This window comes from Mastigoproctus giganteus, chromosome 13 (genome assembly GCF_048544385.1).
Source record: "Mastigoproctus giganteus isolate SK-2022 chromosome 13, ASM4854438v1, whole genome shotgun sequence".
Lineage (NCBI taxonomy): Eukaryota > Metazoa > Arthropoda > Arachnida > Uropygi > Thelyphonidae > Mastigoproctus > Mastigoproctus giganteus.
The window spans coordinates 14,190,896-14,207,577 of record NC_143587.1 but is presented as its reverse complement, the minus strand read 5'-3'; the positions used below and the strand labels follow the sequence as shown (position 1 = coordinate 14,207,577).

The 16,682-nt window shown below is 35.0% G+C and overlaps 1 protein-coding gene across 1 annotated transcript in view; it reads left to right on the top strand.

The window, feature by feature from the left end:
- Positions 1–15,723, top strand: part of LOC150075776 (NEDD8-conjugating enzyme UBE2F-like) — an 84,432-nt gene extending 68,709 nt beyond the window's left edge. Inside the window, exons 6-7 of the mRNA XM_090387945.1 lie at positions 6,540–6,602; positions 15,404–15,723. Of these exons, the coding sequence (XP_090244071.1) occupies positions 6,540–6,602; positions 15,404–15,457 (117 nt within the window). The 3' untranslated portion in view covers positions 15,458–15,723. The remainder of the gene's footprint in view (positions 1–6,539; positions 6,603–15,403) is intronic.
- The last annotated feature ends 959 nt before the right edge of the window (positions 15,724–16,682 follow it).

Below are 16,682 nucleotides of genomic sequence, written 5' to 3'. Positions count from 1 at the left end.
TTGATTTTGTAATAAAGATTAAAATTTTAATATCTTAAATTTAATTCTTGTCTTTTTGTAAGTACCATAACTCAGGTGGAGTTTAGTGCATCTCATATACTGCTGATTATAGGAAGTTTGTTCTATATTGTAGTTTCTTTGTCAAAAGATGATTTGGTTAGTTAGTCTGTAAGGTTTTTTTTTTTTAAGAATATTTTGTTTGCTACAAAGAATGAATAGGCATCTTGAGTGGGCAAATGTATGTCTTTTTATAAGAGACTGGCTTTTCAACTGGAACTCATGAGTGCTCTCATCAGCAGGAATAATTGTTTGCCATCTTTAGCAAGTCTTCTACAACTAAGTCTAAACCATAGAATGCATATGTGTTCTATTGTTTAGACATGTATGTGTCCTACTGAGAAAAAGAATAATAAAATTAATCTTTATAACTGTGTAGCTCACAGTTTGAAATAGTTCTGGTTTTGTCCTACCATTTGTACTCATTACTGATTTGCCAATAGTAAGTACATATCACTAATTCTTTGCTGCATAAACCAGGCTTGGTAAATTGGCATGATGATATTCATCTAACACAATTTGTGTTTAAATCCTGTAGTTAACTAGCACTGTTATCCTTGAAATAAGTGCATTTTCATTTATATACATAAAATTGTTCATAGAGCATACAAAAATCCTATTTAAATTGTTGAAATGGCTGCTGGATACTTATTTTTTTTATTTATTTTATTTTATTTTTTTTTTTTTTTAAGAAATAATACATTTTATTACTATACAATTAGGATAGATATGCCATTCATAGGCGGCCTCCGTAGCCGAGTGGTCATGAGCGGGCGTGCAGTAGCACACGCTCTTTGGGTAGACCCGGGTTCAAGCCCCTGACTGCTGAATACGGTCGACCTGCCAACCTGCACTGGACCAGCGTGGTCCATTTCCCTCAGCATGAATTGTTGAGGTCCATTTCCCTCAGCATGAATTGTTGAAGAGGCTTCCATCCTGCAGTGGGTTGATAATGGCTGCACTTTACCTTTTTTTTTTTTATGCCATTCATCTATCCTAATTTTCACATAGATTGCTGAACAATTAACATAACTTAATGTAACATAATGTTTTTCATATTAGTGTAGACTTTTTCAACCATGTAAGTTCAACTTGCACATTAGCTATAGTCTTTCCAACATAAGAAAAGGCTTGCGATTTCAGCAACTTACAGAGAAGTCATTACTGTGTCTATTAGCAACTTCTAGTTCGCTGCTGACATCTCATTCAGCCAGATTCCATTTTGGCTGTTCATGTTAATCCTGGTTACTTCAAGTAATCATACACTTAAAAATCAGCAAGAAATAATTAAGAATTGTTCAATCTGTTATGAATGTGCTTTAAAAAATCCACTGTTTTATATTTTAAAAAAAAATTATTGTTTTTAAATAAAACCACGATCTGCAGTGACTAGATGCCACAGATGCTTGCTTCAAATACATATAACGTCCAAAGCAAGTGAGGGTTTTTATTACGAGACTCATGAATAAAACATGATTGGATGATAGATATGCCATTAATTTTAAATTCTTGGTGGTTTTCAATGCTTGTTAACACTACCCAACATGATTTTTACCTGCAGCAAATCAATGGTTGTTTTTGGTCAAGTTTTTATGTATCGAATTTAAAATCAATCATAAAAATTTCCTATCACATCTCAGTTTTAAGATATAGATAGAAAACTGGATTCTGTACAAAGATATTATTGTTTTAAATCAATTTTTAAACTTGTTAACTTTTGGTTGGTTTTGTTTATTGGGCTAAAAGTTAAGCAAGTACATCATTATTGTTCTTGCAATATAGTATACAGTAATACCCCGAAGTTACGCGATAGGTGGGTCCGACGAAAATCGCGTAAGTCGAATTCGCGTAAGTCGGGGTACAACTTTGCATATAAATACATATAAATTTTGCTTAATTGGGACCAAGGACTAACAAAAACACTAGTTTAGAAGAAAAATATTAATAAAATTGCAGTTCTTTATACATATTAATACAAAATATGTATTAAAAAAACAAATCACTTACGTTAAAAAGTTATTTCGATGTCGATGGCTTCATAAAATCTAACAAATTCGTCTGACGACACAGCGCCTTCTTTTTTTCACGCAGAATTTCTTCGTAGCAAGCTAATAATTTTTTTATTCCTTGCTTTGTAGCTATAACGCGTTCTTCGTTGGAGTCTATGTTTTCTAAAATTTTTGAGCCCTTTTCAATTTTCAACCTGTCAAGTTTGCAATTGTCATGTGCTTTTTGCCGTTGCTTCATTTAGGCCTGTAGCACGTGCAATATCACATGGTCTTTCATTTCGCTCAAAGCGTTTCACAATTTCATATTTTTTCTCTATCGACAGAGGCGGACTGGCCATAAGCCTTACCGGGGCCAGTGTAACCCAGGTGGGCCAGTGTGATTTTGGCCATAAACCGTAGTATGAGGCCACTATAAATTTTCCCGGGTAAGAATTTTTGACCCAGTCCGCCTCTGTTCATCGATAATTGCTTTTCTTTTTCTTTCTGAATCTGCAGTGTCTTCACCAGGACGCTTCCTTTTCACACCTTTTAAGTATTTTACTCATTTTTAGGGAATAAAGCGCAATTACAAAACGAGGAGGCACGCTTGATACGCATAAACAAAGCTGCGCGCATGTAGCAACTGAATAGACAACACCATAAAGGCAGAGATACACTATTAACACCTCACATTTCTAGGGGTTACTACCATAAAACAATAAAAATCCAGTTGCGTTTCTGCTCACTAGTGAAATCTGTTATAAACTGGTAGTAAACTCGATCTAATTGCATTTGCGATTATACCGATAGCTGGAATTGTGTTGGTTTTTACGTTATTATGGTGAAATGTGTTTCCCCTTCACTGATATAAAAAACATTAAAGCAGCAAAGTTGAATTTTGTTCATCTTTCGCTCTCAATCTCCGCCGTCGCACCGTATATCGATAACATATGAAAAACGACCTTGAAGATAGTGGGCGGCAGCGTTGCCAAACGAAAAAATCAAGAACCGCGTAACTCCGAGTTCGCGTAAGTCGGGGTAGCGTAAGTCGGGGTATTACTGTATTTTGATTTTGATGCACTTTTCCCAACATCCAGTATTTTTGTTAATTTTATTACACCATTCAACTGTTCAATATATAGGATATGATAAACTATGCTACAAGAATTCACCTTCTGTTCAAATTTACCAATTGTTTTTACTGTTTTTAGGTTAATGCATTGTTAAAATGGAGAAGACAAAGCACAGAACTTGCGTCAATCACCCAGACAATTTCTGATATGTTTGTGGACACTTAACCCCAAAACCTCAGAGGAAGAATATATATACAAAAGTTGCATATTAATTGTACTTTGGCTGCAAGATCAGTGACCAAGAAAAAAATTGAGCTCCACATATCTGTTGTATTACTTGTACAACAAATTTAAGATTGTGGTTATATGGCAAGCTGAGAGCATTTACCTTTAGCCGTCCCTATGGTGTGGCACGAGCCCAAGAATCATTTCAACGAATGCTATTTCTGCATGACAAAAATAAAAGGTATTTCCAAGAAGAGCAAGCACTGCATCAAATATCCCATCAGCAATTAGGCCAGTGCCACACAGTAAAGAACTACCAGTACCTGTGCCACCAAAATTTTGGGTTATTGGAAGTAGCGATGAAGGTACAGAAGAAATCGTTTTACCAGGTGTTGCGGAACCGTGTATTTCACATGATTTGGACTACAAGGCAGAAAAAGAAAAGGCCCCGCTCTACATTGAACAAGAAGAATTAAGCTATTTTATCAAAGACTTGGACTTACCCAAAGAGAAGGCTGAATTACTCGGATCCAGACTACAACAGTAGAACTTACTCACCAAAGGTACAAACATTACAATATACCGTAAGCGAAATGAAGAGTTTCAAGTTATTTTGCAATGGAAAACAACATGTGTCTGCAAAGATGTCGTTGGTCTTATGCACGAACTGAACATTGATCACAATACCTCTGAATGGCATTTGTTCATTGATGCGTCAAAGCTAGGTTTGAAAGCAGTATTGCTTCATAATAGAAATACTTTACCATCAATTCCTCTTGTTCATGCTGTTGGCCTGAAAGAAACTTACAATAGTATGTCCCAGATTCCTGCTGCTATCAATGCTTGTTAATTGCTATACATTACAATGACTATGGTTGGAATATTTTTGGTGATCTCAAAGTGATTGGACTGCTTGTTGGGTTGCAAGGTGGTTTCACTAAATACTGTTGTTTCCTGTCTTTGTGGGATAGTCTTGCAACAGCCAAACACGTACAACACTGGGGGGGGGGGGGGGGAGAGAGAGAGAGAGAGAGAGAGAGAGAGAGAGAGAGAGAGAGAGAGAGAGAGAGAGAGAGAGAGAGAGAGAGAGAGAGAGAGATTGATTCCCAGTATGTTCCATTGGTTGATCCACAAAAGGTTTTTCTTCCCCCTTTACACATCAAGCTTGGACTGATTAAGGATTTCACTAAGGCACTGGATAAAGAAAGCAGAGGATTCGCATATTTACTGAAAATGTTTCCAAATTTATCTCATGCAAAGCTGAAGGAAGGAATTTTCATAGGGTCTTCAATAAGAAAGCTCCTAAGAGATGAAAGAATTTCAAAGAAACCTGAATGATGTTGAACTTGCTGCATGGAGATCTTTCAAGGCTGTGGTACACGGATTCCTCGGAAAGAGAAATAAAGAGAACTATGAGCAACTGGTGACAAACTTGCTGAAATGTTACAAGAACATGGGGTGCCGAATGTCATTGAAAATGCATTTCCTTCATTCCCATCTGGATTTCTTTCCTGAAAACTTAGATGTCAGTGATGAACAAGGAGAGCACTTCCACCAGGACGTATCTGCAATGGAAAAACAATACCAAGGTCGCTGGGACTCTGCCATGATGGGAGATTACTGTTGGTTCCTTAAATGGGAAAGCAATCTGGAGTATAAAAGGAAATCATTGAGTGGGAAACATGTCTTTGTAACATATATATTGTGTGTAATTATTTGTTATTTGGTTTTTAGGAGCATTAGCAACTAAGGCCATATTGCTCCGGGATATGCGGTGGTCATTCCCTGACCTTTCCACATCCTCCGTATTTGGTGGTGATGGGCTCGAACCCCGGTCTAATCAAGAAGCGTGTGCTACACACTGCTGCTCCTTCCCACCTAGCTATGGAAGTGCCGTTGTGTGTAATAATTACAACCATGCATGCTGATATTGTATAAAAACAAGGAATTTAAAAAATGCGTATGTCTTTTGATGTAGCTGTGACAGAAGTAAAAGATTGATATTTTCATAATCAGGACATTAATTTTGTTCAGAATACCAACTTTCTTCCAGAAGTGTGACAAAAAAAAAAAAAAAAAAAAAAAAATTTTGGCAGGTAGTGTAATTATATACAAGAATAGGCTTAAGAAAATGTTTTATTTTTTATGGCCAAAAACCTTCATTAACAAAAAATGAATGATGCAAATTGGATGGAAACAGACAACTTAATGTCTGTAACTGAGGAATTTATAAATTTACGTTAATATCACTTCATATAGGTTTTATAATTAAAAAAGCTCTAAATTTAAAAAATAATTATAATAATTTTTAAAAATCTTCTATCCTGAGGAGTGTCCCCTACATGGGTAATATATTGCCACATTTTTCTACCATTCTAAAATCTGAATATACTGCTGTATATGTCATTTTCCTATTCTAGGCTAACACTTCAGAACTATATTAGAAATTACAAAAAATAAATAAATAATAGTAAATAACTACTTTTACTGAGGAAGATAAATAATTGGAACTTTAAAAAAGTTAAAGCAAAAGCAGCAGCTGGCAATGAAAATTAATAAATGGCCATAACATTATAAATAAGATATTTATTTGATGGAATAAGACTTTCATTCTTGTTTATTCTTATTTGGATTAGACTATCTGTGCTCCTGGATTGGTGCATGTTAGCACCAATATGCCACTGCAAAAAAATGCAGTCTCTGTGACAATGTAGTAGTTTTTGCCACTTGTCACTGATATGGAGAGGTCTGGGTTTGAGTCCCATCTTAGACTGAAGGAATTTTTAAAGGCATCTTCGATCAGCTGACCTCAGGTGGAGGAAGTAACATATTTCCACACGAGTTACTCCAGGTTATTCAGCCCACAAAACAAATTGGCCCATGAACACGTACATACACGCGTGTACATACAGGAATAACACATAATTTCACAATATGACATGAGTTGCTGATGTATCTAAATAAAAATACACAGTTCATTGTTAACTCTGTTACAATTACATCAGCTGCCCTGAACAGTCACAATAAAGAAGTTGCAAATTCTGGCTGGGTGCTTTATAGAATATAAAAGTAAATTTGTTTTAGTTTTCCTTCAAAAGCATTATCCAATTTTTTTAAATGTTTTTTTACTTCAAAGTGGTACAGTTGAGTAGGTGTTTATCTGGCTCAAAATATAATGGTCAATTTTATATTATAGGACCTTCTGAATTTTGACGATCCTCTTAACAATGAAGCAGCTGAACATTATCAAAAAGATAGGGCAAGTATAGTTTTATCTAACTTATGTTTTCACTTTATTTTTGTAATTTTTTTTTTTTTTTTTTTGGACCAGAATTTTATTCTCCCTTACTCAGTGCTTTTTTTTTGCCTTAGGAAAAACATGCTGAGAAGCCATAAATAACTTCTCAGCATGAAACTACAGACATGTTAACAAATTGATTTATCAAAAATAAAATTTAAAAATAATAATTTTTTTTTTTTTTTTTTTATGAGAGGCCCAAACACGAGAGGTATTAGAACCTGTAGTCCTTAGTACCATGCATGGGCTGAGGGTTAAGAAGATACTTGTTGACATTAGACTTTAATTTCTGTAGATTGTAATTTTCAGGAAATACATATAAAGGAAGGTTGTTCCAGAAAACAGAAATTGAATGAATAAATGAGAAAGAAGAAAAGTTGGTTCTGTGAGTTTGAAGTTGGACAGTAAAAGGATATTGACTGGTTGCGGCACATGTTTGGACTTCTTTGGAAGACAGAGTGGGAATTATAGAAGTAAATTCAGGACAGTGCCCATGGAAATATCTACAGAAAAGGCATGCAGCGGGAACAACGTGTATATGAGACAGAGTGGAGAGACTTTGGTTAGTTAATGACTCAGATGAGTCATTAATTAATGACTCAGATGAGTCATTAATTAACCTAACTGTCCTTTTCTGAATGGAATCTAGAAGCCTGAGAGAGGTTTTGGGGCATCACCCCAGATGTGGGAACAATATTCCATGGAAGGGCAGATTTGTGATTTGTACAGCGTGAACACTGTTTGGAAGAAAAGTAATTCAGAGAGTAAAAAAAAAACCCAGTTTTTTAGATGCAGAGGAAGCAATATTTGTTATGTGCTTATGCTAAGAGAGATTAGAAGTTGGGGTAATCCCCTATAGAAATATGACCTTGCCTAGAAATCAGAGGGTAATCAAAGATGAGCGTAGGAGCAGGAGAATCCTTTTTTACGAGATATGACAGGGCTGAATTTTAGAAGGATTGAAATCAACAATCTTCTATTTCTAGGCAAGTTGATATTTCTTTTGGGGATTACCCTGACATCTAATCTCTCCTGGCACAAGCACATTACAAATATTGCTTCCTCTGCATCTAAAATCTTGGTTTTCTCTTTCGCTCTCGGCATTACTTTTCTTCCAAACAGCTGTTCACTCTGTACAAAACACAAATCTGCCCTACCATGGAATATTGTTCCCACATCTGGGACGGTTAATTAATGACTCATCTCTAACAGAGTCTCTCCACTCGCTGTCTCATAGACGTACTGTTTCTGCTACATGCCTTTTCTACAGAAACTTCCACGGGCACTGTTCTTCTGAATTGGCTTCTATAATTCCCACTCTCTCTTTTTCGGACTGTTTTAAAAGCTATCTCTTTTAAAACAGTCCGAACACGTGCCGCCACCAGCCGACATCCATTTACTGTCCAACTTCAAACTCACAGAACCATCTTTTCATCTTCCTCGTTTATTCATTCAACTGCCTTTTTCTGGAACAACCTTCTTTCATACGTATTTCCTGAAAATTACAGTCTACAGAAGTTCAGGTCTAATGTCAACAAATATCTTTTTTTGTCTTCTCAACTGCCAACCCAAGCATGGTACTAAGTACTATAGTTTCTAATATCTCATGTGTAGAGTTTTCATAAAAAAAAAAAAAAAAAAAAAAAAGACTTAAGTTATCTTTGCCCACTGGAGATCAGCATTTAAGGAATTGGTAGTAGGGCTTATAATACCGAGATTCCGGGTTCCCGGTAATTTTTTTTCTGGTAATCAAATCCTGGTATTGATACAAAAATACCGGTTTTTCAGTACTAATTTAAAAAATAATTATCCATGATTTATTCACATAAAGGTTATAAAATCTACAACAATAAATCATTAATACTGCTGAATTTGCAAATGACGGATTGTTATACACAGTACAAATGCAATGGAAACCTGAAAACGTCATGAAACTGTAAGACATAAAATCTTACAAATATATTTCTCTTAGTAAGTAGAGTGCGTGTGTGTGTGTGTGTGTGGAAGTAAAGCAATTAAGGAATAACCAAAACCATCATTATGGAAATATTTCCATTAGTGGGAGTAGGCCTGGTAGGGCAATTAAGGAATATGGTGAACAATGGTATGGCAGGTGCAGAAGGGTTAAAATTAAAAGCTTCTAAACAATAGTTTAATCCCTCTATTACACCACCACTTGAGGATGTGACACTTAGTGCATTTTGGGAAAGGGTGTCGGTATGGAGGCAGTTCGGGGGTATTGTGAATGGGTGATCTTGAGGTAAAATATGAAAGTGTTTCATTGTGTGGGGAAAATATTCTGTTTTTCCCACCAACGGAAAAAGAGTTTAAAGAATAACACCGTGATTGGGTCAGGTTTAAATTAGATAGGGGGAGATACATAAATGCATGAAAACCCCTCTAGGGTTTGCACATAAAAAAGTAGTACAAGGAATGATTGTAACTTGCAGTCAATTCAATAAATAAATAAATGAAAAGGATATAAATAAGGTGCTTGCATGAAAAAGAGGGGTTCGTAGTTGTTGTTCAGAGGGATTGCAGACTTCCAATTGTAGTTCTGAGTTCAGTTCGGATCCAGTTCTGGGAGTGTCCAGTTATATAGTGAAGGGTTCTGCTGGGAATGTTCCTGTGCTAGAAGTTAATCCAGAAGTTGAATGACAAGCCAGTCAGATAGTGCCCCGGCTTCTACTACTGCTGTGGTAATTTCCTTCAGTATTAACAGAGAACTGTTCCCGAAATAAGACAGTACTGGAAGAGCTGTACAGCAGAGATGCAGAGTTCAACTAAGAAATGAGAGAGAGACATTACTGCACTCCGTGGAAGGAACCCACACAAAGTAATCCCACCATGAAAGAGAAGGAAGAAAAGTCCTTTGAACTGTGTTGTTTTGGAAATGGTACTTAGATTAAGTGGGAGATTAATTTAGAATAAAGTTGAAGAAACACGAGAAATAAGGAAATGTTTAGTATTGAGTTGGTTTATTGGTTGAAGTTGTAAAGAAAATTGATATTGCTAAATTAAGAGAGATTACATGGAGTTGTTAGTATTAAGTTAGCGATTTATGGATTGCTGTTGTGAAGAGAGATTAAGAGAAATATGAGGAAGTGATTAAGATTGAATTAATTTACTGTTTGCAGCTGTAGAAAGAGTTGATATTGTTAATTGAGAGAAATTTTATGGAAATGATAGCATGTACTAACAGGTTAAGTGAGAAAAATGAATAGATTACTTGTAAATGAATACCAGTTATGTATATACTTAAATAATTTTGTATGATAAATGACTTGTTTTATATTTGTGTCATTGCTCTTGAGAAACTGACAGCTCACATATAATATATATACTCGTGTGTGGGGGTGGGGAATATCCCTCAGCTCCTGGAAATTCTTGTTTTTTAATGCAGTCAGGTAGCTTGTGGGCATTAGTGCATGAGGGGAGCTGCCATGCAAAAATCATAACAATGGCCACTGACGGCGATACTAAGGTACAGAGAAATAAAAAAATTAATAAATAAATAAACAACCCCCCAACTTGGATTTGGTTTCCTCACTAAACTTAACCGTCAGTCCCTTTCTTTCGTTAATACGGATATAGTGCCATAAAAAGTCAAAAAGGAAATTTTTTTTTTTTTTGATAAAAAGGAAATGGGGGGGGGGTTAAACTGCAACTCGTCTACGACTATCTCAGTACAAAGCATCAACCCACATAGAATTAAAAAGGACGTTTTCTGCCGCTAATTAAATATGTACCAAAATTAGATACAGTTTAAACAATAACACTACTGAGTTTCTTAAGAGCTCACTTTATTTGGACAGGTAATATTCTAGCAAAAATACCTATGCATTTTTGATAGAATATTTATTATTGTAATAAAAGTTTGATTTAAAACATGAATTCAAGTAATTACTTGTTTTTTCCTTACTTTATTGCACCTAATTGTCATCAAAATTTATTGCAAAAAATTATTATTTTTTTTCTTTTTGGAATACCGGTATCCCGGTTTCATAAATTAAAAATACCAAAATACCAGTATTGTGAACCCTAATTGGTAGTGGATATTTGAGAAGTTTAAGCTGTTTGTGTAGGGCAGATTTCTCAAACTGGAAGGTACAATGCAATGTGCATTCTACCTTCCAGTTTGAGAAATCAGCAAAACTGGATAGGATTTCTGGTTAATGGAAGAAAGTTATTAATATACGAGGAAAAGAGTGATAGAAAGAACCAAATCTTGGGGAATACCAGCATTAGTGGAGAAGGTAGATGGCTCTGTCTTCTAACATCACCTGCAGTAGCAGTCAGAGATAAAATTGGATACCCAGTTACAAAAAACAGTTTACAAACCATAAGATGGAAGCTTATTTAGAAGACCTTTATGCCAAATACAATCAAAAGCCTCTGAATTGTCAAGAGTTTCACCTGACTGCTTGAATTTTACCAAATTTTCCATTGAATTTGTCCATAGATGGGTAACATGAGCCAAAATATCAACAGCGGATTGACTGGCGGAATCCAGAAGGGAAAAACACCTTTGGAATAAGAAAGTGAAGAAAGGTGACATAGAGCAAGAGTAAATTTAGGAGCACAGGTTTTGAGAACAAATGGAGAAATGCCACCAGGACTTGTAATTTCTTAGCATCAAGATTGTTAAAAATCATGATTCCTTTTGATGGAAGACCACAGGAGGCATTGAATGGAGTGTACTGGGAATGGTGTGGGGGTGGTTTACCAAGCTCATCAGTACAAGAGTTGGAAGAAAAATAGGATGCTAGCAGATTGGCTTTATCTTCAGCTGTAGTGGCAATAGAACTATCTGGTTTTGATAGATTTTAACCTAAGGAAAAACACGCTGAGAAGTCATAACTTCTCAGCATTGATTTACCAAAAATAAAATAAAATAATTGGTAATAATGATTTGCTCACTATAACAGTGGTCATCTCTGTGTATGATCTTTTTAAAAGATAATTGCCATTTCATCTAAATTGTGTGTCATTATTCCTATCACAAAACATTTTATTTCTGATTTTTAACAAATAAAATTTTAATTTATGAAATTGGTAAATTTTTTTTATTTTTGTGACTATTTTGAAATATTTCACTATGTCATGTTTGCAATTTCTGTTACCATATTGTAATTTATTTATGACTTGGGAAGTAAAGTAAAGTGCAGCCATTATCAACCCACTGCAGGATGGAAGCCTCCTCAACAATTCATGCTGAGGGAAATGGACCATAATCTGCCACGCTGGTCCAGTGTGGGTTGGCAGATCGACCGTATTCAGCAGTCAGGGGCTTGAACCCCAGTCTACTCAAAGAGCGTGTGTTACTGCACTCCCGCTCCTGCCCACTCGGCTACGGAGAAAGTAGTTGCCAATTTTTGAAATTTGTCACGAAATGAGAAATTTTGCTCGCATGACAACTTGATTTGTAGTAATGAATGCAATGTTATAAATAAGAAAAGTTACATTTCATTCATAGATCTTGTGTGAAATTAATGTCATGAGTAATTTCTACGAAACTCTTCATATGGTAAACATACACAATTATAGTTTATTGGTTCCTAACCATAGTACAATTACTAGAAACAAGGTTCAAATAGCCAGATATCTTGATATAAATCTGGTGATATTTCAGAATCTCTCTCTCTGGGTTCTATTTTCAAGAAGTCTGAAGAAAGCAGAAAGTGAAGAAAGGATGGATAATAACACTAATCAGAAACTGATCTTAAGATATTTTTAATGTAACTAAATTATAAATACTAAAATTATAAGACAGTTGGGTATTTTTAAGAAAATAGATCAAAGTGTTTTGCTGATAGGGTATATTTGAAAATATAGACATCAGGTTCTTTGTCCTTAGAACATTAATGGTATGTTCTAAGGACAAAGACACGATGACAGCTTAATAGAGGAGATATGACAAGACAATCAGATTGTTAACTAAAAGGAATAGGTGCTCCAACAACATTGTGCCAAAAATTACTAATACAACTAGATTTATCAGGGGGTATCAGACCCACCAACTTGTGAGTTATCATTCCCATATCATACAAATTGACTGTGAAACACAAACACATTTGTAGAAACATATGTGACAAATTAATTTGTGCATTATGGTGAAAGTGGCCGATGCTCTGAAGAATGCAACCAACCAATTAACTCTAACTATGAGAGAGAGAGAGAGTCAGTTGTACAGTTGGAGAGCATCAACATTTTAGAAATCCATAATCGCCATACTTGTAACAGCAAATGATTTCACAGCACAAATGAACAATAGTGGATCAGCTCTGTAGGGCCTGTATCACCTTCCATACTTTGTCTATCACAGCAGTTTGAAGAGAAAGGCTGGGAGAAAGGAACAGAAATGATCTCATGAAGCTGGCTGGTGTTCTGGAAAGTTGAGAAGAGAAGCTTGTGAAAAACTTAATTTCTTGGCATTATCTTCAAAAAATGCTTCTATTAGTTTGAAAATGTCCCCATGAAAGATAAAAGTATTACACAAACTTTCTGAAAATGATAAGCAGAGAAGACTTCAGTTCCCTGCATGGAGAATTGAAGTCAGTTTTATGCAATATCTGTTTGCAGGTGAAGCTTATTTTTATTTGGATGGGACATGAACAAGTGGTTTTGGGCAACAGAATCTGTGCTTTTTTGAGAAAAGTACCCAAAGTAGGGAAGGCGACCGTGTTGAGTAGTTCTATCGTCATGTTTTAGACACTTTCTTCGGTGTGCCAGTTAACTCACAGTGGTACCTGCATATGCTTTAGAATGACTGCAGCTCATGGCAACTCAACTTGCCATGTGACTTTATCTCGTGGAGTTTCTTGAAAGGGGAGTGTTGTTCTGCACGTGCTATGCTTGTGCAATTAAGAGCCATATTGCCATGAAATTGTCAGAGGCATCTTTGAATCATTACAAAATTGATGAACTTGCTCATCAAAATTAAGGACATACAGAACAAGTGATAAAATAAGACTATTTTTCAAGAATCTGAGCATGAAAATTCATAATGTTTGTAACAATTAATGAATAAATGAATTTTTTAGGAAACATTAAAGTGTCACCATTTTGTGCTACACCCACACTGCATATCCAAGACTGTTGTGGAATACAGTTGTTGATATTGAGTTTCCATCATCCTAACCAGTATGTTATGCCTCTGCTTGTTTGTCATGAATGGCTAATCTACATGGTTCTTATTGAATCATAATGAAGATTATTGAATTATCGATCGTATCTCCCTCAGCCAAATCATTGTATATCTGTAAATAATATTATTCTTTGTATATGACAAAGGTGCCACGTACAAGGTTTGATAAAAACATTTAGTGATTATACATATGTAATGGTACAGTTTAACACATAAATGTCTTCCTCAGCCTAATCAACTCGATATGGCAGTATGCTCTTATATACCTGACATGTGGACTGTTCATAGGTATTCACATTAATGCTTCACTAGCATCCATATCATTTTCCAGTTTGTCTGTTGAAACTGGGAATGATACAGATTTCTCCCCCACTGATTGAAAGATAGAATGAATAAAATAAATTCCCTCTCTCTCTCTCTGTTGATCCTTCTCATAACTGATGACAGAAGCTGAAAGTGGGGGTGATGACCCCCCTGCCATACATATTCTGCAATAGCTGAGCTGAAATTTTTCACAGACTGCTCCATGTGTCATGCCCTAGCACACAAGAACAACACAGCTCAGATTTTGATAGCCAGAGCCAGGTTGCATTTTATCAAAAGAGATGACAGAGATCTGTGAATGTGTAGTTTTCCAGAGTGAACTCTAGATAAGTGTGAAATTTGGCTGAGAAAAGTTCTGGGCAAAGGGAATGTCCAGATGATGTTTTCGCTTGTATCTCTTTTCATCCTGCAAGATCACAAAAGCTATCAAGAATATTATATAATATTCTCTGTAGGCAAATGCCAGCCAAGAAATTACAAGCTATACTTCTCCTTCCCCCACTACCCCATTAAATCCTCCACTCCCAAAATGTTTAAGGATAGAGTGAGTTATAAAATTAATTCTTCAGAGTGTGATGCAAGTTACATCTGCAAAATAAAGACGCCTCAAGGATTAGTTGGGAAACCATGTAGATGCCATACAAAATGCAGATTTAATCTCAGTTATTGCAAAATATGTATGGCTGAGGGGGGGTCATCATAAAAACCCCCACTTAGCTTCTGTCATTAGTTATGAGAAGGATTAATGACAAAGACAGTGGCTTGAAACAATGAACATTTGCTGCAGAAAACAGTTGACAGTTGAATTTATATTCACCTTATCTTTGAATGTTGCATTACAACAATGCTCATTGGAAAGTAAGAAATGGTGGGAAGTGGGTTCATTAGATGAACAGGAAAGTGACACATATGCTGAAGTAGTGTTAACATGAGTATGCATGAACAGTTCATGTCAAAGTATATATGAGCAAGTGGACAAATGCAAGATGATTAGGCTGAGGGAGACGTAATCTCTCTCTCTCTCTCTCACACACACACACACACACACACAGCAAGAGAGAGAGTGTGTGCAGTGTATAATATTTTTATTACGGTATTTATATTTATTAATAATAATAAAACTTGTGTTTTTAAATACAAAATATTTTTCACATATCTGGCCAGTTATACTTACTGAATTATAAAATAAATATTTGTAAAACATTTGATTTTATGCCACATATAAATTTTTTTTTTTAAATATATATATGAAACTGAACTGATGTTTTATCTTATTTTTGTATATTTATAGGAAGGCTTCAAAGTGAGAGTTAGGGAATATGTTCAGCGTTATGCTAAGAGGTGAAAGTAATAAATAGTATTAGTCTTGTGTAAATACCTCAACTTTACAATTTCCAGATCTTCACTGAATCAGTGTTGATTCTTTGCAGTGTTCACCGTAAGTTGAAAAAAATGCTGTGGAATGAGGCTTCAAAATAAGTTCTTAGATTCACAATCAATAAAAATATCAAGTGGCAAGACCAATGAAGAAAGTGCTCTGACCTGATTTATTCAGATGTGATATAAATGTTAATATTCAACTGATTGCTGCACTAATGTATAGTGTTCTTAAACGGCAAAGCATGTATTTGTACAGAAAATTAAAAAATAGAAAAATCTGCGAATCATTTTTCATCCATACTTCATGCAAACTGTGGCTTATTTTAAATGCACATTTTTAATTTATAAATACAACTTTTGGTACATATTAACACATTGAGTGCAGTCATTTGTATGTACATTCAGCATTTGTTGACTAGCATGCAGGACTGTTTTGTGTGAGTCTTTGTCTCTGATACTTGATTTTTTTTGTGCCAGTATATGATCATAATTTGTGGTGGCTGTGTTGCGTTAGTATTATGCAAGTGTTGGATTTTTGTGTTTTAAAATAGTACTATTTATATATAGACCAGTACAGTTGGATTTTTGTGTTTTAAAATAGTACTGGTCCCACAACAAGGAAGGAGAAAATTCAGATAATTTAATAAATTCTTAATTAAATCATTAAGAATTTAATTTACAAAGAATTTGAATGAATTCAACCATCTTGTGATGATTCCACTTTACATTTATACAGTGAAAAATTTTTATAAAGGTAATGCAAAGTCTGAGAATTCAGATTTATGGAATAACTCAATCGTCCTCCAAGGGATAACTAACCATTCCTTAGGAAAGGAAAAAAATCGAGAGGAAATTTAATAAAAATACCTTTGCAAAGTGACTATTTCTTTCCTTTCCCTTTCAAATTTTTATCATTGTTATTTAATGAATTTGGATACTTATGTGCAACTTTTCTTCACACCTAAAAGCGATTACCACAGTAAATATTTGTAAATATTCATTTAATGGTTAGTTTTTATTATTTTATTTTTAATGTGATATATGGTATAATTTAAAAATTCAGATCATCAGTATGATCTGAATAGGTAATTAAGATTATCAGTTATTTTGGTAAGCAAACAGCTTATATTATTTTGCTGTACAAATAATAAAAAGCCTAAAATTATACAAATATGATAACATTATATCTG